Below are 27,941 nucleotides of genomic sequence, written 5' to 3' on the forward strand. Positions count from 1 at the left end.
ACTCGCCGAGTTCATGCTCATGTTCATACAACTCGTCGAGAACATCCATGTGACTTGCCGAGTCTCTTCAGTTCTTAATCCATATAGTGGCTTTTCGAGCCATGCAGGGGCTCAAATCCATAGATCCATTCCTCTAGAGCCTAACCCCCACGTAAAGTGGCAAACTTTACATGTAACCAAGGAGTTATAGGCTTAGAACACTCTAGGGCTAGGGTTTGCAACAAAGGGGCTTCACCAACAACTTATTGGCCTAAACTTTATGACTTTCTGGGTTATTACCAACCTACATCTGAGGTAGCAACCTCAGATCTACTCCAAACTCGAAATAGATCTCATCCATACTCAAAATGCCCAAAACAAACATAAGATAGATCTAGATGCACATAAGCCCAAACAACATACTATTACCTCGAATGAAGCACCAACTGAAGTAAATCCCGGATCTACACCAGTCCTTTGCAGCAAAGCCCTTGATCTTCAAGCCCCTCTCCAAGACTCTCTCCTCCAAAGCTCTATTCTCTCAAATAATGAAGGCTCACTCAATTCTAGGGTTTCTGGAACTTAAAAGGGGAGTAAAGAGGCTGAGGGTGGGTTATAATGTGCTTTATATAGGGCACAACCTCTGGGAATAGGGTTTTTCTCGCCCAGACCAGACTCGTCGAGTCCACTCGCTGACTCGTCGAGTCGGTCACTTACTCAATGACCTAGATCCCACTCTGACTCGTCGAGCTCCTCGCTGGACTCGACGAGTTGACTCTTGATTTAGAGCGTAACCTTTCTTTTCTTGGTCTTCCTAATTCTTGGTGTTACACTACAACTTGCTACATAAAAAGGTTGATGTAGTAGCCAATGTAACAACTCACTTGATAGAAGATATGACTGCCTTCAACAAAAACTATTTGAAAGATCTCAAAGTCAAGACTGAGAAGAATGATAAAGTGTTTGAGAAAGTTAAAGAGTTTTTTTTTCTGGTTTTACAGAGACATTATTGAAAGGTGATCTTTCGACTCAATCTTCCATTTCACAAGATCCCATTTCTACCATGGTCTCAAACATTGAGTCAGACATCAAAGCAAATATGGCTCCAGTCCTCAATTTGGTAGATCGTCTTCCAATAAATGCTCCACGCCAAGCGCACGTCTCACAAGGGGGAGATAAAGGTGTTGTTCTTCTATGGGATACAGTGAACATACATGAGCAGTTATGGGGAAAGTTATGTATATGCAAATTCCAACAATAATTCCACTGGAGCTAGTTATCACATCAACAACAACAACCACTACAATAGGGATTTTGATTAATGAAGAAGATTGAGGTTCGAGTTCCGCCCTTGTCAAATCATCTTCAAATGTTAATCCCAAAGATAAAGGGAAAAGCATTCAAGTCTTACAAACTAATGAGGAGAAGAAGATATTACAAGCAATAGAGATTGAAAGAAAAAGGCAAATAAACAACATAATGGGTCAAAGGATGAGTTATCCACCAGGTTTGAATAAGGGTGATCCTAACAAGAAGTGGTGTCATGAAACAATCGGGATTGCAATACTCGGTAAGAATAGTGAATTTTTAAAAAGGTATAATAAAAGTTATGTCACTGAGAACTCAGAATTCAATCAACTTGATTTACCAATCAATCATTTGTCATTCACATCTACTCAGTTCAAAATATCTCACAACTTCAATAACAAAGACGAATACAAGAGATTGAAGATTTGCTTTCATGCAGTCTTAGGAAAAATCGAAGAGGAGGTTTGATCATTGGAAATGATTAACAAAGTGATGTCAATTGTGCTTGATGTGTTGTTTGAGGGATTGCTGCAAAACTTTTGTGATTCTGTCATGAGGGAAAATAATGTGGAGTTTGTGTGACATCCCCAAAATCACGGCCAGAAAAGATCGATTTTCATTTATGCTTAAAAATTAATTTCAGAGTAAATCCTTTTGATTTGAAAGAGTTGCGGAATTTGTTCCCAAAAACAAAGTATGATAAAATAATATTTACCAAAGCAATACATTCATTATATAATCAAAACTCGGGATGTCATGTTCCGATACAGATCATAAAGCATAAACGATAACATTACAAGTCGTTCAACATATATATACATATACAGACTTATAAACAAAACAAATTGATGATTCATCCATCTTATGCCCTTGCGCCACTTCCTGTAATACAAATAAAACTGAGTGGGTCAGGCTTGGGAGCCTGGTGAGCATATAGGGTTTTCAACCCACAATAAATAATTATATTTAATTCCACCAACCAACAATAACCCAATTACCCATTCCCGTTATTCTCACTTTATGTCCCTAAGACAACTAACATAAGGGACCTAGTCTAAGAATATTTCATCGAGGCGACAACACATGCTTTCGGGGGTTTCCCGACAATATATGTCAAATAAGGCAACCATGAGGGGGATGGAGTACAGATAATGAACACCCAAGTTCATTAACACCTACAGGTGGCGAACCTGCTAGCGTTCCACAGGACTGTCTAGAAAAGTCTGTGGTCATCATCTAAACTCCGCTAGATGACTGAATCAAAAACAACATCGAGGCCTCTCATCTGTTTATCATACGTCAACTATCTACCCATGTTCTACCCAACATATTAGTAGATAAAAATATATATTTTTATACATAGTTTAAAACTGGTATAGCATTTTCAATCAATACATATTCCACATAACAGATGATGCACACACACATAACACGTATTTCATAGAGAATAAATCAGATCTATGAGATAGAAGAAAGTGAATATACATTCACACATATAACAGCAAAATATACACATAACACGTATTTTATATAAAATACTTCATAATTATGCGTTAGAAGAAAGTAACTACACACTCACTTGATCAGAAGATGATCGGACAGTACTACGGCTTGTAGAAGTAGTATTCTTCGGCAGATCTGGAAGATCTTCACAAAAACTGAACTCCTCACGGGCAGAGCTTCGGCTCGGGAATTGCACTTCTTGGGATCTTCGGGGCTTCAGGACTTGCTTCGGGGCTCGGGAATGATACCGGGGCTTCGGGATAATTCTTGCACGAAAAACAACGCAAAAATGCGAGAGAAAGGGAAGACATGAGCAAAAGAATCGGCTGCCCTCGACATCCTTTTATATGGGCTGGAACTTCGATTTACGCTGGGCGTAATCTGAAATTACGCTGGGCGTAATGAGGATCAACTCGTTGAGTCCGCCCCTTGGATAATATCGGATAATTTATATTTAAATTAAATATCGAAAATATTTATTAAACTTCAAAAATTCATATCTTCCTCATACAAACTCTGTTTTCGACGTTCTTTATATCCACGCGTAGGTGAGACTACGCTCTACAACTTTCGTTTAGACTCAGTTGGCTAATTTTGAATTTATTTTTATTATTTATTTTTAGTAGGCCGGGACAGGAAAACTCCGTTATAAATTCATAATTTCTTCATCTGACGTCCGTTTTCGCCTATCTTTTTATCGTTTCACTACAATTAACGAGATCTTCGATTCTCGTTTAGATTGTTTCAGCTAAAAACCGCTCGGTCTCAAATCGAGTATTCGGGCTGCATACTGCTAAGTCGAAACTTAGAAAAATCATAATTTCCTCATACGAAGTCAGATTTGGGCGTTCTTTTTATGCACGCTCTCGGTTTAACAAAATCTACGAATTTCATTTAGATCACTAAGGCTAAATATCGCTCTAACATAAATTTCACTTTTTACGTCATTCAGCGTTGTCGGTTATGTCGCGAAACTTCGACAGGTCATAACTTCTTCGTTATAACTCGGATTTCGGCGTTCTATATATCTTCGGAATCCTTGTTTCCACCACTACATCTTTATGCAAAGATATCGGGCTTATCTCATACTTTAATTTGACACTTATTTTATTATTAATTCATTAAATCATAATAATTAAGAAAATAACCACATAATTCACATAATTCACCTAATACTCAAATATTTCATCGTTAATACTTCAAAAAGAGTTACAAGGGTTAACCTAGACTATTACATCATGGATAATGCCTAGCCTGAAAACGCGGGCGTTACATTTTGAGTTCATAATTGCAGACTTTCCTTTGATGAATCTGAATGATCTCATCCCTATATCAAAGCTTTTGTGCAATGTTGATGTTTCGAAAGGGGGAGAGGGGAATATAGATGCATTTATTCTTTGATATGGTCACATAAAGGCATTTCCTGAATGCTACTACAAGTATTTAGCAATTACAGACATAGATCTTGCCTTAGCAATCAGTAAAACTTTAAAGGTGCCTCAATCGTTGTTAAGAGGGAATATGAACATTGATTAATTTGAAGATGCTGAGATTATTCATCAACCTTTTGGAATAGTTTTTCAAGGAAAGAACAAGATGGGAAAGCTGACTAAATTTCTTTTCCAAGTGAATGACGTTGAGAGATACACAAACTCTCATTTTTCAAATCTTTTAATCTATATCAATAACTTCAAGATGAATGACAATGAAGAAAAAGAGGAGATCTGAAAAATCATACATGGAGATTCGAAGAGAGCTGTTACAGACAATGAATATTATAGCTTGAAGTTTCAACTATTCTCACTAAGGGAGAGATTGTAGAGTTGAAAGTTGTAGTAAGTAGTAAAAAGCTATATATTTAGGTCTCTTGTCCGTAAATAACGAAAGCTACGCACTTTCGTTATCTAATATATTAACAAGGCGCTTTCTATTTTCGATATGTATGGTCAAGTCCTTGTATTTTTTTTGTATGTCTGATGTACTCTATAAATAGGGTAAGTGCTTAGGTATAGAGGAAGGAACACTCTCTGATCACTCTTTGTACTCAAAACCTTTGTACTCTTTCTAGACTTAATCAGAGCCGAAGAGTTCTTATTAAGATTTTGGTGTTCTTTATCTCTTTCATATATTCGATTAATTCAAACATTATTTCTAACACTCTTCAAAACCTTTGTTGGTTTCAAGGAATTTAATTGAAACATTTGCAGGTTTCAAAACATGGCTCTAGTCCCATTTGTTGGAAAATCAACCAAACATGAATGTAGAATATATGATTAAAAAGAAAATAAAACACAAATAAACGGACATGAAAACCTGTCTTGAAAATACAGAAGGCACACAAGTGGTATTTTTAGAAAACCAATGTTGAGGGACACGATTATAATAGTGATAAACGAAATAAAATTTAGGATATAAAAAAAAAAGGAAACTTGCATTTAATATTAAAGGTAACAACTAATAACTATCAAATAGATGGAAACATTCATGATATTAAAGATAAAGGGAAAGGAAGGAACCTCGTTGTGGAATTCGTATCGATCAACAACAACACCCAAAGAGCAAATTATACACATTTTTTGTATGTTGATTACACACCAAACATAAATAAGAGTTGATATCCAAACCTTTATCATGCAAATTGATTCTCAAGGGAAGACGATTAAGGTGTCCACACCATAACATTAACTTTAATGGGATGAACTTGTTCCATGGAGTAGGGTTGTGATCAGACAAAGGCAAAGTGCATCAGTTCATGATCAAGATAATCAAGATAATTGCAATTGTAATTTTCAATGATGATATAACACTTGAATAACTGAATATATTTCTATAGATTTCTTGTTTTCTCATATGATTAATATACATATCTAAGATAATTGTAGCGGACCAAAGAGGAAAAATTTAACCACATACACCATCTCAAAAACACCATTACTGCGTGTAGTGCCTTCACATAATTAAAACAAAAACTACCTGATTGTTGCTACTTTGATCGTTGTTGCTGTGATTGTTGCTGCTGGCGCTCGGGTATCAATTGTCGTGGGCAAGAGAGTACACGAGAAGAAGGGTTTGAGAACGGTATTGTGAAGGAATCGGGATTACCTGCGCACTTTCATGTGATCATCATCTTACGTGACTTATTTTTTTCTTTTTTGTCAATTACCTCATTAAGGACACTATAGTAATATCAAATTAAATTAGATGAGATGCAATATTGATGAAAAATGGCATAATTTTTGTGGGTAGGTATATTAGTAGGAGGCAATTTAATTTCTCTTTTTTTAATTTGATTTACTCAAGAGCTGAATTTAATATCCATTTTTTAACATCAATTAGTTGTTTACCTATGATCCTCTAACGATAATCCATAACCCTGTATCACAATCATAACATTTTCCATATTTCAGGCATACTATTATTTGGGAAAAGTCAACATTGGTTGCTCCATTAATGGTCGGATTTTATGGATGTAAATATTGAAAAGAAGACATAATAAGATGGTATTGTATACAATAGTATCATTTATTCGCATACATAAAGAGAATCATAAAACAACACGTATACATCATGTGATATTAAACAATATTAAAGTCGAGCTAAATGACTGATATCATATGGAGATGCATCCATGGTTGAAAGTGAAATGTATGACCTTTTTGCAATGATTGTGTTTGCAACTTCTGTGGGGTGGAAAGAATCATAGTACATATACAAATCTCGATCAGGACATGGGATCGAATTTGGAACACATTGCCCATTCGTTACTTGACAACAAGGAACATTTGGATTAGGTATATCTACAATATCCAAACATTTTATTAAGTTAGTACATTCAATATTAGATTAAATATGTTTAAAAAATATGATGTAGCAATCAACATGAAACACCATATAAATATGAAGATTTTGTACTCTTGCATTACCTTCTTGTGGTGCTGACATGCTTGTAATGTTAATAAATGTGAATTTTGCATCACAATTATGCTCTTTGTTTAGCTTCTCTACAATATGCTTAAGTTGGTCATTAAATAGCTTAACTGCATCATTAATCCACTCAACGCATGGTTTTCCATTAGTTCCATGCAATGCTATCTCACCTGGCATGCAACCTAACTGACCCAGACCAAAGACAATAATTTTCCTAGCTCCCAAATTGTACAACTTCTGTGACATGATTTAAAAAATATAGATAAGGTTTTGTTGAACACTTAATTATAATAGATAAAGTATTTTTAAAACTATGTAATTATAATATGTAAAGTATTAAAGATCACAAAATATTGGAAACTAAATTGAGAAGTGTGATAACCTTTGAACCATATTATACTTGCAAGGAATATAAGATTCGCAATAAGAATGGCCAAGAGAGCCTATATTATGTAAAATCAGACCAAATATTATAGTATTTATACCGTTAGTTGTTCATAGTATTGTTCCGCAAGGACTACTGCATATTCCTCAACAGTATATATATTACTCGTGTTGTAAATACTAGGTATGAAGTAGTTGCTGACGTAATCATTGCTTCCAATATCTGCTAAGTAAATGCATTTCATAAGGTATTCATTGGTAAATGTCTTGTTTCTTTGCAAGGCATAAATGCGTGAAATTGTTGTTACGTGATTAAGTAATTGCCTATCCAAACTGATCCGATCACCCTGCAGTGAAGTAATAAACGAAACAAAATTATATGCTTTATTTTTTTATATATATGTTTGCCTTAAAATTTTAGAATTTTTCTACACTACCTGAATCTTTATCAATACAAGGACAACGAATATTCATAGACATTATGGTATAGACTATATTCTTGTATCTTCCCGTTATTATAAACTTCATTGGGAAAATATGATCATCACATAAGAATTTATAATTACAAATAGGTTGCAAATTTAGATTACCACAAAATTTCCAGATTCCTCTCGAATACCAGCAGCACCACTACCGTAGTTTACACCTGTGCTAATTACTTGGTCTGTTACTGTAGCGTAAGGTGGGATAAAGTTAACAAAACCCAGGTATTGACCTAAATCAAATAAAAGATTTGTTTACATTAATATTATTATTCCTTTTTAATTGGAAAAATATTGAAATGAATGATCTAATTCAAAAAAGTGTACATTGCAAATTAATTCACATATATTCAAAGAAAAAAATTAACTCTTGGAAAATATCTAAATGGATTTTATTTGGAAAGAAACAAAAAAGCATATTTTTTTTATGAATCTTAAAGTTACCAAAGAGTAAGGATATATACAAGAAACAAAAGCATGTTGAAAGCAAGCTAGACTTAGGATTCTTTGGTCGGGTTTTTTTTTTCAGTTAGTTGTGTTTTAGTTAGAGGTCAGGAAAATGTAACCGTTATTTATGAAGAGTTACAATGGTTAGTCAAGAGCAGTCTCACTTCAAAAAGGTATCCAAATCTTGAACGACCAACTAGTTATGAATAAATCGGTTGATTGGTCAAAGAGAAAAAAGAAAAAAGATGGTACTTTTGAGTGTTGATTCTAGAAGACGTATGATTGTATTTGTTGCGAATACTTTGAACGAATCATGATTTTTATAGGTTGTGGTGATAAGTGGGTGGCTTTGGTCCGTGTTTGGTTATCTTAAGCTATGACTTCTATTTTTATAAATGGAATCCTTTCTTGATTTTTAGTTAGAGAGAGGATTTAAGGCATGGAGATCTTTTATCCCTTTTCTTTTTATCATAGTTATGGAGGGACTTTATTATACTGAGAATGTGGTTGACCTTAGTGTTATCTTTTCTAGGCACATGTTGCTATTTTTGCGGGGAAATGATCGTATGAGAATATTTCCAACATTGCAAGGGTTCTCAACTATTTTTATTTTACTTTTCGCTTGTGTCTGGATATAAAAGTGTATTATTTTGGGATGGTGTTGAAGTTTATGAATTAAAGGTGTGTGTCAATTTATTGGGCTGTAAACCAGAAAAGTTTTTTTTGTTTTTATTTTGTTTTTGTTTTTGTGTTGTTTTTTTAGGATTCTGGTCTCCAGCATGTCTCGAATTTAAATTCGCTAGAGGGTGACAGATAGATTTGACAAGAGGCTCTCCCAATGAAATGTCAATATACTTTCCATTGGTGGTTGTTCAAAGCTTATTTTCCCGCTGCTGGAGTCGGTAGAAACTTGTTATGTGTCTCTTTTTTGGTTTCTAATATATGTTAAAAACTATTTAGAGGCTCTTAGAGCAAAGCTTCTTTTAGGTGGTGGGGGAGTTCTCAAAAAATCAATTAGATCAAGTAGGACATTATGTTAGCTTCAAAGGATAATAGTCATATTGTGATTGAAAGTTTAAAAGCTTTTAATTATTCTTTGCTCTAGAAATAAAGATGGAGATTTGTTAAGGATGATGATGTTTTGTTAGTAAATCAAGGCAAAAGGTTGATGTTGGCAACCCAAACTAGCCTCATCAAACCTAGTCTCCAAGGGTACTTGATGAGAGGTTATATTTGACTCATTCAACGGCTAGAAATCATGGGGGATGTTGTGGATAGAACCCACAACCTATCTATTATCAAGGCAAGTCTCTGACATGCCTTACATAATGAGCTACACGCTATGAGATAAAGACTTTGTATTTTGATGATAGGGGATTCAGTTTCGTGAAAGTCGACTCTGAGGCTCCGAAGTTTTGGCTAGAATAATAAGATTATTTGAAGAAATGTTTGCATTGGAAACATTCCTTTAAAGAACTAGTTTAGCAGGTTGTACTATTTGGTGAACGGCTGGGACTGCTTCGTAAAAAAAAGATTGAATAATGATTCGAACTTGAATTGGCATCGGAAGATTAGGCTAAATCAAGCTTAAGCAGCTTCATGGGTTGGAGAGTGTGTTATAAAATTTCATTTTTATCTTTCTCTATCTATTTTCAAAGATGACAATTTTTGTCTTTATTTATCTTTCTATATCTGTTTTAAATGATAACAAATGTCCTATTTAAGAAAATAAATTATATAGTTTTTTTATAGAAACTAGGTGTGAGATCCATGATGTACTACATAGATTTATTAAAAGTAAAATTTTAACATCAATGTATAAATGTTAAATATATTTAAAAAAAATACTTTTACATAAATAGGAATCATATAATGAATAAACAAGTAATTCAATTTATACTAATAAAAAATTATTAAGATATTTTAAATAATGATGTTGAAAATTAAGATGTAAACATTAAATAATTTTTAAATTAACTTTTGAAATAAATAAAAACGAAATAATGAATAAGTAGTGGTTGATTCTATATTAATAAAAAAAATTGTTTACATATTGTAAATTAGTTTTTATAATTCAAAATTTTTAAATACTTCTTTGAAGATGGTGTTCTTTTTCATTTATTAGGATAGAGATAAAAATGTATTATACACACATATTTATTTATAAATTTTGAATAAATAATAAATTTTTTAGAATTCGAATTAAAATTACAAAAAATTAAAGGTATATTTTGAATTCAAATGAATCATCAAATACACGACATTAATTGTATAATTAAAGCATCTATTTGAATTCAAATATATTTGTAAATTAATAAATATTTAAATAGACTAAATATTTTATATATATAATACTAGACTCATCAATTACTGGAATTGATTATTGATTAATAAAAAAAATAAAGATTATCATTGAAATTTAAATAATTATAAAATCTAATATAATCATATGTGACAAAAGCTTTGAAAAATGACAAGTTGCAAAATAAGCCTTTATTTATTAGAGAGCATAAGAATAAAAGAAATAATAGTTGATTCGATTTTTATAGTAAAGTAGTTATAAACGAAGCCTTTTCCATTTAGAACTTGGATTTGGTTGTTTTGTTAATTTGTAATTGGTTTCTCTCATTTCTAGCTAGTTCTAAGTTGTTACGGCGACTAATAAAAAATCATTTCAGTATTTAATATAATTATTGTGTTGTTACTTATTAAAAGCATATGACTTTGTAAAAGTGTGCTAATCTAAAAGAATGGCAACGTGTTTCATTATCTATTTTTTATCATAGAAATTTTATTTAATTTATTCCTATTATTATTATATCGTGGGATCTTAATTTTTTATTGAGCAATATATCTAGACAAATCTCAGTTAATGATAATGAACCATGGATTGTCAACGACGCACCTTGATTAAAATAAGCCAATATATAATTTGTCGTCCAAGGTAGCCGAAGTTAATGTTAGGGTAAGCAGCGACCTCTTGAATCGGTTATACATGTGTTATACTATATTTTTCAGATGTTTTAGTGAAAAGGCGAAATATGTAATTATATTGCAATAAAAGCACAACAAGAAATATAGGGATTAGAGACGACAGTATTAGAGACGACATGAATTATTAGGGACGACACATGACAACACGTGTATGTGACGTCGCTAAAAGCGTCCCATCACCGCTAATGCGTCGTATCTAATAGCACACGTCAGCCATCCATGTGATTTCGTAGTGGTCGTTCACTTTTCATCTGATCGAATGGATAGGGTTCCTCCGTACGAAAGCAATAGCATCGCTAAACGGTTCGCCCCTAATAGAGACACGGCCGTCGTCGCTACTAGTCACCAAAAAAGACGTGGGACCCATCCCCTCCAACATGTCGCCCCAATTGTGATCCTGTTGCCACAAATACCGGCGCCACTAAACGGTTCGCCCCTTTTACCACAGCACCGTGTCTCAGAACATGTGACAGCCCATAATGATCCCCAATCCTCCTCTCGACGATTTTCCGGTGATTTACGACCACAACAACTCCTCCATTCGATTTTTCAGGCAACCAGCACCACAAATCATCTTCTTTCTCCTTTCCACTTCACTCCTCCTCTCCCCCACTAGTTTAGGCTGTTTTTTCGGCTGTGATAAGTTTTCCAGTATGAAAACTTGCGTTTTTCCGGCATCTGCAGCGAGGATATGTGCTCTTTTTCCTCTCTCTTTCAATTTGTTTTATGTAACAAAGTTGTATGGTAATTTTGTATTTTGGTGGTTTCACAGCTTCTTCTCCGGTGAGACCACCTCTTCTCCTGTGACATCGCTTCTTCTCCGGCAACAACAAGAAATATAACCACACCATAGCGATTTTCCAGGTTTTTTTTTTTTCTTATTTTTTATGTTTTTATAAAATGTGATATATGAAATGTTGGTATTTGTATGTTAAATGTATTTGTATTCGAAATGTATGTGTATGTATGATAAAAATGTGTGTATAAGTGTATTTGTATGTGAAATGTATATGTATATGTGTATTTATGAAAAAATGTGTGTATAAACACTTATATAATGTTAACACTTCTTGCGTTTAGAGTTTTAGTTAATAATTACCAATGCTGCGAAAAGTTACATTCACAATAAAACACACAAAATGAAAATGAAAATGGTCAAATATGCATGTTAAACCTTTGATCAAGGAACCAATATTTTCTCAACTTCTAGATTGATTTTTTCTTATGGATGATTTTGAAGGCTTATTAGCATCAACAATTTCAATTGGATTAAAAACAGATCCAAATTTTGTAATATTGAATTGTCATTATTACGTATGTCATCTTTATCGACCTTCTTGTGTATTTGACTTTAGCTTCTCGGTTAAGTCATTTTTTTTGTGCTAATATATTTGATTGCCACTAAAAATAAAATTACTTGTTACGGCGGTTGATAAAAAATCATTTCATTACTCAATATAATTATTGTGTTGTTACGTATTAAAAGCATATGACTTTAAAAAAAATGAATGGTAACGTGTTTCATTATCCATTTTTTTATAGGTAAATGGCACAAAAAACATTTTTTTTTACAAAGAAATTCGATTTTGACACCGTTTTTTTTGTGTCAATTTTGGCATTGTGTTTTCCAATTTGTTACAATTCTGATCACTTGACCGGTTAACCGGGTTACATTCTGACGTGACATGATGACGTGTCAGTTTTGATGACGTGGCATGCTGACATTATATGCTGACGTGTCACAATTGATTTTTTTTTCTACAAAAAACACTAAATTTTCATTTTTTCGATTTTGACACTAAATTTAATTTTTTATTTCAGTTTTGACACTATGTTTTTTTTTGTTCCAATCGAACTTCATTTATCAAATTTTGTTCAATTTTGTTTATTTTCTATTTGAAACCGTATAAATATATTTTTTTATTACATTTTAAATTGTATAAAGATATTTTTTCGTTTAAAAACCACATTTTTATTTAAATACAATGTTTTTTTTTTCTTACATTCAAAACATTAGTTATATCATGAGAATCAAACTAACCATAAGCTTCTAATAAGATGAAAAATTTGATGGGTTGCAAACTTGATATCCGAGTTTTGATCGACTGCACGCCTCCAAACCTCCAAACACATTTTAAAGTTGCATATTTAATATAAAATACAATTTTTATATAACTAATACATATTTATACATAAATATATGGTTTGAGTGTAAAAAAAAGTATTTATACAAAACTATGGTTTTTAAATGAAAAAAAAAACATATTTATATGGTTTAAATGTATTAAAAACATATTTATACGGTTTCAAATAGAAAATTGTCAACATTGAACAAAATTGGAAAGAATGATGTTCGATTTGGAACAAAAAAACATAGTGTCAAACTTGAAAGAAAAAATTAAACTTAGTGTCAAAATCGAAAAAAAAAATGAAAACTTAGTGTTTTTTGTGAGAAAAAAAAATTCAATTTTCACACGTCAGCATATCATGTCAGCATGCCACGTCATCAAAACTGACACGTCATCATGTCACGTCAGCATGCAACCTGGTTAATCGGTCAAGTGATCAGAATTGTAACAAATTGAAAAACACAGTGTCAAAACTGACACAAAAAAAACACGGTGTCAAAATCGAATTTTTGTGTAAAAAAATGTTTTTTATGTCATTTACCCCATTTTTTATCATAGAAATTTTGTTTAACTTATTGCTTTTATGTCATTGGATCTTAATTTTGTATCGAGCAATATATCTAGACAAATCTCAGTTAATGATAATGAACCAAGGATTGTCAACGATGTTTCTTAATTGAAATAAGCTAATTTATAATTTGTCGTCCACGATAGCCGAAGTTAATGATAGGGTATGCAGCGATCTCTTAAATCGGTTATTTTTCAGATGTTTTTGTTAAAAGGCGAATATGTATTATATTGCAATAAAAAATTAAGAGAAGATATTAGCTATAAACACTTATATAATGTTAACATTTTTTTTTTTTTGAGTTTTAGTTAATAAAATACACAAAATGAAATTTAAAATGAAAAAGGTCAAATATGCAATGTTAATAAAGAAAGTGATATGCCGGAAAAATTAGTATCGTATGATTGTATATAATACCCCTCACTAAATAATAACTACAACGTCAAAAAACGAGTAAATTGACACTTTGCTCTAAAAAATTTCTTTATTTTTCTTAATCAACATCCAAAAATCTAAATTGTCAAACAAAATGAGATAAAGAGAGAAATAGACCAATGATATCTGCAACAGTTCGACCATTCGTGAATCTGCCTGTAACGCTTTCTGGAAAATCAATCCCATACGGCGGAAAATTGGCTTTCACGGCTGTTTTGAGGCCATTGTTATTGCCACTATCAACCAATGAGTCCCCAAATATGAAGTAACATGGGACTTGCGGTTTACAGGATGCCTGGCTATGCAACAACCCAACAAATATGAGGATCCGTAAAAATAAGCTGAGTTGATCCCGAGTCATGTTAATTTCTTAATGGAAGGGATCTTGTGATCGTTCTTCAATGGGGAAAGCATACTACTTAAAGGGGAAGAGATTAAGAGGGTTGGGCATGAGGAAATTCTTTTTTAAGCGTTAAGAGGTGGCAAGTTAGTGTCTAATAAATTTATTATATATTTACTGTAAATGTTGTTTTCTTGATGGTTTAATTAATATATTGCTTTTTGGAAATTACTTGTTAATGAGTTTATATCATGTGTTATTCAACCAATCGATCATCTTGTCGTTTATTATATATGTGTCAACGGTTTGACTCGGATTGTTCATTCTATATTAAATTTGGATTGAGTTTTTAACTAAAACGTGGGGTTTATTAAAAATGATTGCGACGTCATGATACTTTAAAAGTTATAATTTAATTAATAATTGTGTAGTTCTAGAAAGAAAAAAATCCATTGTACATAAACTAAACCTTTTGCAGAGAAAGCTGTAGAGTAAAAACGATATTTAAACAACCCAAAATCCCTTTTTAATGATATACCTTGAAACCTTCGACCATGTGCTTTCCAGTAGGGATGTCAACGGGATCAAACGGGAGCGGAAATAGCTGCCCCTGCCCCGCTCCCGAAATTAATTAGTTGTTGCCCCCGCCCCCGGATCACTGGCGGATCTACATTGGATCCCGGGGTATCCCGGGATGCCCCTCAAAAAAAATTTAGTAGTATAAATTTTTCCGAAAAGTTTTGTTTATTTTGAGTTCCTTAATATAAATGTGTTTTGCGAAAAAATAACAAAAGCTCTAGTTGGTTCCGTTGGTTATGATGACATGGTGTTTTTCCGGAAGTTGGAAGTTTGAATCTTGGGCTTGACATATGTTAATTATTTTTGTTTATGAGTTTCTATCATATATCCCTTCAACTTCTTTCTTATTTCTTATAATTCTAAAATTGTCCCACATCGGCCATAAAATGAAACATAGCCCTATACATCTATTATATAAGCAACACAAGATTCTCAATTCTCAACAAGTTAAACCTTTGAATGGGTTTGGGTTTAAACCCGAAACTGGGTTTGGAAAACTGAAAACCGAGAAACCGAACTCATTGGTTCGGGATACCCCTTTACGTTGACTCTGGCTCCGCCAATGCCCCGAATCCCCCGTTTACATAGCATTCGGTTCCGCCCCGGTTCCCCTGGTTTATAGGCTTCAAATTCGATTTTTTTTGCTAAAAAACTGCTTTTGTTTTAGGCTAAGAAAACTATTTTTAATAACTTTAAAATCTAAAAACCTAATCTTTTAGAAACTAAAAAATTAAAAACCCAAGATTATGAATCCAACATTACAAAACGACAATTCCAGCAATCTTACAAATATAAAATACGACAAATCGAAAATTATAAATATAAAATACTTACATGTCCAAAAATGTATGATCAATTCGTTACATCTTCAACATACATTAATTCGTTTCATAAGCTTTTGAATGTAGAGTTTGAAACCTTTGTTAGTAAATGCAAGTATAAGCAAGAAAAATCCAATATTTTCCTTATAAAATATTATATAGTCTTAAATCCCAAGACCGAATGTAAGTATGTGTTTCATACTTTGTAACTATGTATGCAGTATTAAATAGATAAAACCCCATTTTAAAGTAGAAATTCCCGTAAACTATATGTGTCGTTATCTCCCTACACTATAAGCATATTATGACAGAGGAGACCTGTTGCGACGTTCTTCAGGCGTCGGAACTGTTATGACATTTGTCACCACGCTCTCACTACAAGAGACTCTAGTTATAACTTACAATAATTTTAACTCGTACTCTAAGAGTATAATGAAGACAGGTCTCACAATTTACGTTAATGAGTTTACGTGTGGCTTGACTCTAAAAACCTTTTATGTGGTGGAAGTAAATACCCTTTTATGTAGTATGTTTGTAATGTAAAATTCATAAACTATACATATTATAGTTGTTATACATGGTTGTAGTAATTGAAAACCCTTTTTGTGGAGTAAATAGAGTAGTTTTCCCTAGTGGTTTTGTGGTGTGTAACTACCATAAACTATACGTATTATAGTTTATTTCATATGTTTGTAGTAATTGGAAAATCTCATCATGAATGACTAATTCCTGTTTATGATGTTACATGAAAAGAATTACATTCAATATTTAGAAATTTATGGTTATACACTTTGCTCAACATGTTACAAAGTGTTGTTAATATTGTAAGCTATGTAACTAGTTTTTAACCTTTCTACACTATTTTAGAAAAATCACAGAAAAATCGTACGAAGTCGAAAGCTGAATCTGTAAACTTTGAGAGTTTACAAAATGTGACTAGTTATTCATAATTTTTACTATGATTTTTAGTGATCTCTAACTTGTCTGAAAATGTTCATATTCACAGACTGGTCCGAATTTGTTTCTGAAATGATAGGCAGTTTTTTAAAAATCACCATAAATTATAGAAAAATCGTATGGAGATTTGCAAGTAGTCACTAGAAAGTTATAAACCCGAACTACATGCATATTAAACACTTTTGAAAGATATTATGTTTAAGATGGTCAAAACTGTCCACGAATAGAACTCAACTTTTGTATGAAAAGATGAAGTATGAGTTTCAGTTGTTTTAAGGTGATTTAAGTTGTATCCCCCCCCCCCCCTAAAACTTGAAGAAAACATGAAAATGTATGGGTATGAACTCACCTTCAGTGATTCCTTAAGATGGATGTTGAAGAGAAGAGGTTTCTAAGTCAATAACACTTGGAGAAAGCTTTAGGATTTGAAGATTCTAAGGACAAATATGTCGATATTTGTGTAAGAAATCCATGATTCGAGTGGAAGTGTGTAGAATGTTCAAGTGTAGGATAAAGACACTTACCAAAAGTGGATGAAAAGCTTGAGATCAGCCCTTGAAATCTCGAGTTTTGAGAGAGAGGAAATGAAGAAGAGATGTGTTTGCTTTTTGGTGAAAGAGTGAGGTCTTAGAGGGGAAAGGTAATGTTTGGCTAGGATTTTGTTAGAGAATCATATGGAGTGTTGGAAGGTGCAATAAAGGACAATGATTTGATAAGGTATAGTGTGAATAGTGACTGGAGGTTGTCCTAGAGTGGGTATGGGGGATGACTTGTTGTCATAGTTTTATGGGGAAAGTCAAAAGTACCTTCTTGTACTTGCACTTTATCCTAATCAATATAATGGATTTTATCTTAGAAATATCCAAGATATGGATAAATCCTGATCTTAGAGGGTTGAAAATGACAAAATATGGATTTGGGTGAAAATCCCACGTTAAAATCATGAAAAACGGGCCTAAAACGCGAAACTACTCGAAAACCGGGAATAAGGAAGCGAATCTGCGAGGGTTCGGTTCATGCTGCTGAGGACCGAAGGTAGGTTCGGTCCGAGAAGCTCGCATGCGAAAGTGTAAGGGAAGCGAAGGCAAAATGAACCGAGAGGAGGCGGTGCTTCGTTCCGAAGGGACTTGATCCGAATCGAAGGTGAATAATCCGAACCGAAGGTGAGTTCGGTCCTTAAGTGGGTTCGGTTCCTAAGAGGTTTCGGGTCTAGGAGGCTTCGGTTCTGTAAGGGAGGTTCGGTTCTATTAGGGCTTCGGTCCTTAAAGCTAGTTTCGGTTCTATATGGCTGATTTTCAAATAAACTTCTCGTTTCGAGTGATTTTTGACTTTTCTAACGGTCAGAATGCCCCGAGTGATTATAAAAAGTTATAAGGGATTTTGAGAAAGATTTGGGAGAGAGAGAGAGATATATAGAGCGAGAGAGATTGAGAGAGACTTTGTTTGTGACTTTTGTTAGTGTTTGGCCTCTTAATGCAAGGTTTGTAAACCTTGTTAAGCGTTGTTATGAGAGTTATACGCCCCCGGAGGGTATGTAAAAATGTTTTATTGAGTAGTTCTATTACTTACCCTGATTAGGGTTTAGATTTTCTGAACACATGAAAACCCTAAGTGATACTTTTGTATTAAAATAGTGTGTTGTACAATAGTAAACATAATGTAAACCCTAATATACAAGGGTTAATTGAGTTGACCGGTTTGACTTGACCAGAAAGTGACAGTTGTCACACAAGATGGAAACTTTTTCTGTTCTAGGGACACATATAACACTAAGGGTAGCAACCCTAAGCCTAGAAACGGATTTGAACCATAAAAATCCATTCTTGGGACCAAAAAGGTCCAAAACACCATTATCATAGATCTAAACATATATGAGGCTAGTTGTGAGCTTTTTACCTCAAAAGAGTGCTAGATGATGCTGATATCTCAGATCCTTGAGCTCAAGCTACTCAAGTTCTTCTTCACCAACTTCTTCTTTCTCCTTCCAAGCTTCAAACTACCAAAATGGCTTCACAAGATCAAAATCACACAAGATGAAGAGTATAAGGCTTTCTAGGGTTTCTGAGGTTGAGAGGTTGGAAAGGAGGATAGGGTTTGGGACATAATGTGGCATTTATATGGCTTAAACCCTAAAAATTAAGGTTTTGAATATGCTCGCGTACGCTGTGCGTACGCATACCAATCCCCTGCATCCAATGCTGCACTACACCTCGCGTACGCCAAGCTTACACCCAACGTACGTCTCCGGGTAGCCCAATTGTAATGGCCCACTCGCTAAAGGCCCAACTCAATAATCCAATATTAATCTCATAGTCCAACAACAATTAATTTTAAAGGAATTAAGTAATTATCACTACCTCAAGTCACGGGTTTTACAATTCTCCCCTGCTTGAATCAGACTTCTTCCTCGAAGTCCGCTGCATCTGGAAATAGCTCCAGGTAGTGCTCCCTCATCTCATCCTCGGGCTCCCAAGTCCACTCCGAGCCCTTGCGTTTCTGCCACTGCACCTTGACCAACTCTACCCTCTTGCTCCTCATCTCCTTCGTCTTCCTCTCGAGAATGGCTACTGGTCTCTCGATGTAATTCACGTTGTCATCAACATGAATATCTTCTAGAGGTACAACTTCGGAGTCATCGACTAAGCACTTCCGCAGCTGTGAGACATGAAAAGTGTTGTGGATCTAGCTGAAATCTGCTGGAAGATCCAAACGATAAGCAACCTGGCCCACCCAACCAAAACCATGATTGGACCGATGTACCTGGGGCTCAGCTTGCCCAGCTTCCTAAACCGGATGACAACTTTCCAAGGTGACACCTTCAGGAGGACCATATCGCCCACCTGAAACTCCAAGTCTGATCGGCGCTTGTCGACATAGCTTTTCTGTCGACTCTAAGCAGTGTGGAGCCTGCTCTGGACCTGTTGGATCTTCTCTGTGGTCTTGAGTACCACCTCAGGATTCCCCATGACTATCTGACCGACTTCGCCCCAACAAATTGGGGTCCTACACTTTCTCCCGTAGAGCATCTCCAAGGGAGGTCGATCTATACTACTGTGGTAACTGTTGTTATACGAAAATTCCGCTAATGGAAGATACTTATCCCAACTACCTCCAAAATCTAATACGCATGCGCGTACCATCTCCTCTAAAGTCTAAATCGTCCTCTCACTCTCTCCATCTGTCTGAGGGTGAAAAACGGTATTGAAGTGAAGAAGAGTACCCATCTTGTCATGAAACGGCTTCCAAAATTTGGAAGTGAAACGGACGTCTCAGTCTGACACAACCAAAACCGGTACTCCATGACGTGCCACTACCTCACATATGTAGATCTCGGCTAGCTTTTCAGCCGATATACTCTCCTGGATCGGGATGAAATGAGCACTCTTGGTCAACAGATCCACGATGAGCCATATCGAATCCACTCCATATGCGGTCCTTATAAGCTTCGTGATGAAATCCATAGTGATGTACTCCCATTTCCACATGGGAATCTCCAACAACTGCATCTTGTCGTTAGGTTACTGGTGCTCGGCCTTGACTTTCCTTCAAGTCAAGCACCGCTCCACATACCAAGCTATGTCCTGCTTCATGAAAGGCCACCAATAATCATGACGAAGATCCCGGTACATCTCGCGCACCCCGGGATGGATGGACAATCTCGACTTACGAGCCTCATCCATCAGAATCTAGCATACACCGCCCTAGTAAGGAACCCAGACCCTCCGATGTAGGGTTAACAACCTGTGACTGTCTTAATCAAATGAGGCCACCTCGCCTACGATCCGCTCACACTTCTGACGCTCTTCCTACATACCCTCGACCTGCGCCTCCCGGATCCGCTCCAATAACAGAGTAATCATCCTTACACATATGTCTTGAATCAGAGCTGACACTGACTTGCGGCTAAGAGCATCGTCCACCATATTGGCCTTCCCTAGGTGATAAAGGATCTCACGATCATAATCTTTCACCACTTCTAACCATTGACGTTGCCTCGTGTTTAGATTTGGCTAATCCATCAGGTACCTTAAGCCCCTGTGGTCTGTGTAAATGGTACAACGAACTCCATAGGGGTAGTGTCACCAAATCTTGAGGGTAAAAACCACAGCCCCCAAATCCAAATCGTGCGTCGGGTAATTCGCCTCATGAGGCTTTAATTGCCTTGAAGCGTACGCTATCACGTGATTCCGCTGCATTAGCACTCCACCCATACCCATGATCGAAGCTTCACAATAAACCACAAATTCTTCGGTGTCGTCTGGAAAAATCAGAATCGGTGCCTCGCAGGTCACAGGAACAATAATCTTGGAGAAATCGTGGATGAATCTCCGATAATAACCCGTTAGACCAAGAAAACTCTGAATCTCAGATGAAGACCTCGAAACCTCCCACTGCATCCCGACCTCTATCTTGGCCGGGTCGACCAGAGTACCTTTCTGGTTGACAAGGTGCCCCAGAAACTGCACCTCGTGCAACCTAAACTCACACTTGGAGAACTTTGCGAAAAGTCTCTCCCTCCTCAGTGTCTCCAGCACCTTGCTTAGGTGCTTCTCATGCTGCTCCTGAAATCTTTGAGTAAACCAAGATATCATCGATGAAGACTATCACAGACTGGTCCAGGATCGATCTGCACACACGGTTCATGAGATCCATGAATGCGGCAGGTGCATTGGTAAGACCAAACGGCATCACCGCGAACTTATAGTAACCATAGCGAGTCCAAAAGCCTGTCTTCGGTACGTCGTCCTCTCTGACTCGCATCTGGTGATAACACGATCATAGATCAATTTTGGAGAAGCAAGACGCACCCTGAAGCTGGTCAAATAAATCATCAATCCTCGGGAGGGGATAACAGTTCTTCATCTTTACCTTATTCAGCTCTCGATAATCTATACAAATCTGATGCGATCCATTGGGGCTCCTATGGCGATCTGCTTAACCTGATAAATCCCTTGTCTAATAGCTCCTGCAGCTGTTTAGACAACTTCTGCATCTCAGGAGGAGCCAACTAATATGGTGCGTTATCTATCGGAGTCGCACCAGGAACTAGGTTAATCCTAAACTTTACTTTCCTTTCTGGAGGTACCCCAGGAAAATCCTCTGGGAAGACGTCCGGGTACTCCCGTACGATCGTACCGTTATCCCAGGAATCCATAACATATGTAGCATAACTTGCACAACCCTGCTGAAGATAACGCCTAGCTCTCACTACTGAACACAAAGTCGGCCCATGTTGCGGCCTCTCGCCCTAAATCACTAAATCTCCCCAACTTGGGGTCCGAACTCGTATAAGCTGTTTTCTGCAGTTGATCACTGCCCCATTGGGGCTCAACCAGTCCATCCCCACAATAACCTTATTCCCTCGTAGGGGAATGGGGATTAAATCCATGGAAAATTTCTCATCGAACAACTATAGTGTAAATCCTCGATGAACCCTCGCAACTCGAACAGTCCTTTCATCCGCTGTCTCTGCATCAAGTGGGTAGTCCAGCTCCCCTGGAGCTCCCACAAATTGCTTGCTGAGTGCGAGTGACACTAAATATTTGGTAGCCCTCGAATTAAATAATACTAGGGAAGATATAACATTCACAAGGAATGATCCTATAATGAAACACATAAACATAAGCAAGAAATCAATATTAATAAAGAGATAAGGAGAAAATATATAGCTGACACTACATCAGGAGCAACACGTGCCTCCTCTGCTGTCAGCTGAAAGGCCCTGCTCTTCTCCATAGGCGCCTCCATCCGGCCCTGTTGGCCATCCGTAATCCTCAGTGTAGCAGGAGCAGGTGCCGCCATCTGTCATGTTGCTGCTAAACTCGGGCACTGGGACCGCTTGTATCCCTTCTGATTGTACTGGAAGCAAATCAGATTAGATACTGTCGTGGTGGTGGTAGCAGTACAGTCCCTGCTGCACGACCAGTTCAGCTATACTTACAACAGTCCGAACTACCCGCCCTAGACGTCCCCTTGTGCATCTTGCCGCACTTGGCATAGCGGCTGTGGCCCTGCTGGCTCCTCGATCGGTGATCTGATACCTTGGGCTTCTTTCCCGCACCCCCTGTCTGAACCCCCTCTGGTTTCGTCTTCTTTTCCATCTCCAAATCCAACCCCCTTTCCCAAGCCCTTGCAATCATATCCTCTAGCGTCTTGCAGCTAGATCGACTCACAAACTGGCAGAGATCACTCCGCAACATCTCATGGTATCGGGTCTTTTTCATCTCCTCGTCTGCCACGTACCGCGGAACAAGAAGGGCCCTCTCCTTGAACATGGAAATAATCTCAGTTACCATCTCAGTAGTTTGATGGAGATCCTAAAACTCCTTTGCAAGCTTTTGCACCTCAATCACAGGTGCAAACTCGGCCCTGAACATGGTCGAGAAGTCACTCCAGGTCATAGTGTTAAGGGCATCATCACCAATTGCATGTTCAACCTCTTCCCACTAGTCGCTTGCCCTGTCCTTCAGGAGAAAGGAAGCAAGTCGGACCTTGTCACCCTCGGGACATCTGCTAGTGAGAAAGGCATTGGTGACATCAACCAACTACCAGCTGCTAGTAATGGGGTCACGAGCCCCATGATAGTCTAGAGCTCCACAAGCTCGGAACTCCCTGAATTTCATCGTGCGCGCCCCCATCATGGTCGCTATCTCGGTGTGGAAATCATTCAACCTCTTATCAAGAATCTCTAGAATACCCTCCTTGACCGTACCAAAGGTCACATGAGTGTGGTCCAATATACTGCGTGTGATCTCAGATGAAATGAACTCCCTCATCTAATCATTTAGCTGCCTGACTCCAGAGTCTGAGCTTGCTCCTCACCGGCGCTAGAGATGTTGAGAGAAAAACTTTTGAGACACACTTGAACAAACGTTAATACAAGATTATAGTTGTAGAATAAGTTAATCTCAATGGATCATAAAATCTCAACAATAATAAGTTAGATTTGTTAGATGGTTAGTTGTGGAATTATAAAGTGCTGAAAAGTAAAGGAAGTGTAAATGACAACAAGTTATATCAAGTATACACCAAACTGATTCATAACATGGTTTGTATTCAAACACTAGTTAGTATGTGTGATTAGTTTAACATGAAGAGGATCTTCGAAGATAATAAGTAAGATAAGATATAGATATGAGGAAAAGATCTTAGTATTTCAGAATGAAAGTTCAGAAATATCGTTTATAGAGATATGATAAGAAGTAGTGGTAAACAGTATAGAATACATGAAGACGAATACTCTATTTATAGAGTTCCTTAAAGTTACATCTTGAATAAACAATAATAAACTAATGAATCTAAGTGACCATGCAAGGTTCACTGGACAATGTAATGAAAACACGCTAAGTCAGTTGATGTAACCAAAAATATTCATTGCGATAGAGAGGTTGCGGTTCAAAAAAAAACTTCAACTGCGGTAGACAAACATCCATTGCGGTGGCAAGACTGATTGCAGTAGCATAAAAGAGATACGATAGTAAAATGGACTGCAGATCGTTAAGTTTAAGAGGGTCACTTTTTTCTTTAACAATTTCCCCCAAAGTGACCTCTTCAACTTTTCTTCATTTGTTAAGCTGCAGGAAAACGATAATGAGCCACCAAAATTTCCTTCCTTCGCCCAACCATTGGATCCTTCAATTGATTTCGAACTTCACTTCTTTAGTCGTATGCTTAGATCAATGGACCAAAGTTAGAGTTGTTTCCAATTGCTTCTTTGTCAGTCTATATAATGCGGTGACAGGAATGAAGTATTTGAGACCACTGCTGGTTTTCTTGAAAATCACTCCTAACTCTGGAAAGTTTGTTGCTCCGACTGACATCTCTTGATAACCTTCAGTGAAGCTTGGCGCGGGCACAATAGTTGGAAAGTTAAACTTTATGGCCAAAATAGGGTGAATTTCAACATCAATTTTGCTGAAATCACAGACCAATGCTCTGAGAAAATCACTGGCTTTTCACATGCAATCTTCATTTTTGGATGTTTTTCTGCTTTGACTTGGAACACCCTTGCAATCAGGAACGCTTCTTCGGGGTTCATGCAAGGGAAGTCAGTCTGTTTCTTGATGTAATCAACTCCTCTCCGGGTGAGTGTATATCGAACAAAGTCAATTTTCATGAATTTCCTCACCTTGTAATTCTTCATTGCCAATGGTCTGTCATTAGACTAGATGTTTTTGAATGTAGTTCCATGCTTAGCATGAAACTGGTTTAAACATTTAAACTCGAGAGTAAGTCCTTGATCATCTGGGAGGCTAAGATCAAAAGGTTCAAAGACTGAAAAAAAATTGGAGTTAGGAGAAATTAGAATGTCCCAATATCCATCAGATGGGGGTTCAACATAAGTTAAGATGGGCCTGTTATCATCATCAAGAAGTAACCAGATGGGTTTTACCCATGATTTGATTAAGGTATCATCAATGGTTGTGTCAAAACCATGTTCTTTCCATATCTTCTCAACGAACTTCGCAGCTCTCCACTGAGATTTTCTTTGGCGAGTAGTTGGGGAGTCGTTTGTATGATCCAAGGACATGATGGGTTCCAAGTTTTTTGAACTGCGGGGGAGTTTCATTAGAAGGTTGTCACAGATCCTATTGCTGTGGAGTTTATTTTGGAGAAGGCACCGAAGTTGCTTGTCTTGGAGGATTTTTTCATGGAGATGGTTGCGGTGAAGGTTATGGAGTTGGTTGCGGAGTTACAATCCTTTGATGGATTGGAATTCTTAGAGGAGATTGATTTGAATCTCATTGATTAAAATGTAGATGGGAGTGTAGTGGGGACTTATTTCTCCCTATTGAGGAAATATCTATCTGTTGTTCCTCAAACCATTGTTTAAGGCCATCAATTTTGGAGAAGGTCTCATTGAATTGAGACTTGATTAATTCTGAGACATGGAGATTATTGGGAATTTTAGTGTTGAACAGCAGTTTATAAATCTTCTTGGTCAATCAAAGAATTTCATCAACACTTGAATTAGCCATAAGGGAATGCCTTGAACCATTGATGGTTGACTGAAGAACCGCAATGGTAGATTCATAAGATTTGTGCGTTTCTTCTACCAGCTGTTTGGAATGGGCTGGCTGTTTTTCAAGAGAAGTCTTGAAGTCATCTTTCAATGTGGTTGCTCTTTGATGAGGTTTTCAGCAGCTGCCATAAACTCTTTGTGATCAATAGTGCGACTGTTATCCAAGGCTCTAATACCCATTTCAACTTTTAGAGTGATACAATCTACATCCAGTCGTTCTCTCGCTTCCAATCTTTCTATCCTTTCAATTAGAGATTGCGGTGCAGGGATCTCCGTGTTAATTGGTTGGCTGGTGGTGACTGCGGCCAAGATATCGTCGGCTTTTGATTGGAGACCCTGAAATTCTTTTCTTGTAACAACCAGTTTATTCTTCTTTTTTGCTTTGGGTTTGGAAGTGGAGTGTTGTGATCCACTAGATTCTTCATCATCAAAAACCATCATAAACTCTTTTGAGTTTGGGGGTTGCTGAACGTCATCAAGATCAATGTCATCAAGTCCAAACATTGGACCTAAGAGGATTTCAACTACAATCTCATCATCATTAGAGTCATGATTTTTAGCAGTTAGGGGAGGCTTCGATGGACCATCAATACCTTGAAGATTTTGATCTTGTTGCATTGTAGCTTCCATATCTTGAATCCGAAAAATATCGTGAACAGTCTTGGTGTTGTTGAACGAGTCTACCCAGTACTTCGCCACAGTTTGATGAGCTTCATCTTTTTGTTGTTGTTGCAGTTTCTAATGTTCCCTTCGTGCTTGGACTGTTCTCTGAAAAGCTTCAAACTTTTGGATTCCGGGATCAGTACTTGGAGGTACCGAGACCAAGAATCTTCTGAACAATCATCGTCAATTCCTTTAAAATGCATCGGGGTGTCTCTCGGGTTCGTGGTTCCTTGCACAATTGTACTCCCCACACCTAGACCACTTGTGTGGAATTTTGGTGGAATAGGATTTCCTGAGCTTCCTTGGTCTCCTTGACCGGAAGTCAAGTTTGGCCTCAGCTCAGTTATGACTAAGGCGGAAGAATTTCCTTGCTATGTGAATGGTGTTTGTAGTGTTTGTACGACTTGAAGATAAATGGAGTTCAACTCCTTAGGATCAAAGTAGTGTAAGTGTGATACCCTGGAGACCGTAGGGAGACTCGAACCAATGGGATCCACTTGGGATTCGACTGGGGGTATGTCTCCATGTTGGGATGAAACAGATACACTTATTGTATCTGAGTGGTTAGATAGGGTATGAATGGGTGAGCCTGCAGTAGCTCCAAGGACTATCAGAGTCTTTTCAGAGACTGTGGTATGAGTCGTGGTGTGCATTTGGCTTTGGTTTGGAGTTAACTTCAACATCTTCCTTCTAAACATGTATACTGAAGTTGAAGACTCATGATGTGTTTCATCTTCCACATTGACTGCGGGATCTTGAGTTCTGGTAGGAGTAAAGTGAACCGTCACCGAGGGTTCAGTGGTTTTAGAATTGTGTTTCTTGGAAGGTTCACCTCTTTTCTTTAAAACATTTTGAGGTGCTTTTCTTGATGTCACTGTTTTCTTGATTCATTTGAATTTGGGTTGAGCAATCTGGTCTGCTATAGGAGGGACTTGTGTTGCAGAAGGAGGGAATTGAGTTGCGGTAGGGGGGACTTAAGTTGCGATACGATGGACTTGTACTGCGGTATGGGTTGCGGTAGCCTTACATGTTCTAGGCAGGGAAGAGTGGTATGGTTCAATACCACTCGTAGACATGATGTGGTCAGCTACCTCATGAGTTTTGAGTTCGATAGACTCCAAAATATTAATGGGTTTTGGTCATAAGACATCCTATGTGCTCATACAAACCCTAATGCTTTGATCTAGGTTTCTCTATTGTACATGCTTTGAATCCAAGACTATAAACCCTAATTCTAGCATATGGAAATCAATATTAACATATAATTAGGTTTAAGATATTACCTTGATTGTTGTGTAGTAATAACAATCCCAATTCCTCATTGAATTGACTTTGGAAGGCTTAGAGTCACAAGTATCACTCCTCTGATGGCTCACAAACACCATAAGCAAGAGAATGAAGAG

At 36.7% G+C, this 27,941-nt stretch overlaps 1 protein-coding gene across 1 annotated transcript; it reads right to left on the reverse strand.

Annotated features, from left to right (window-relative positions):
* Window positions 1-6,275: 6,275 nt before the first annotated feature.
* On the reverse strand, window positions 6,276-14,573 carry LOC111886824 (GDSL esterase/lipase At1g29670). Its single transcript, XM_023883069.3, has 5 exons — window positions 14,274-14,573; window positions 7,692-7,816; window positions 7,203-7,448; window positions 6,714-6,954; window positions 6,276-6,587 (listed from the first exon to the last, which is right to left on the reverse strand). Exons 1-5 carry the CDS (start codon window positions 14,515-14,517, stop codon window positions 6,376-6,378), a joined length of 1,068 nt encoding a protein of 355 aa, XP_023738837.1. The 5' UTR covers window positions 14,518-14,573; the 3' UTR covers window positions 6,276-6,375.
* Between the last annotated feature and the right edge of the window lie 13,368 nt (window positions 14,574-27,941).

This window comes from Lactuca sativa, chromosome 4, assembly GCF_002870075.4.
Source record: "Lactuca sativa cultivar Salinas chromosome 4, Lsat_Salinas_v11, whole genome shotgun sequence".
NCBI lineage: Eukaryota > Viridiplantae > Streptophyta > Magnoliopsida > Asterales > Asteraceae > Lactuca > Lactuca sativa.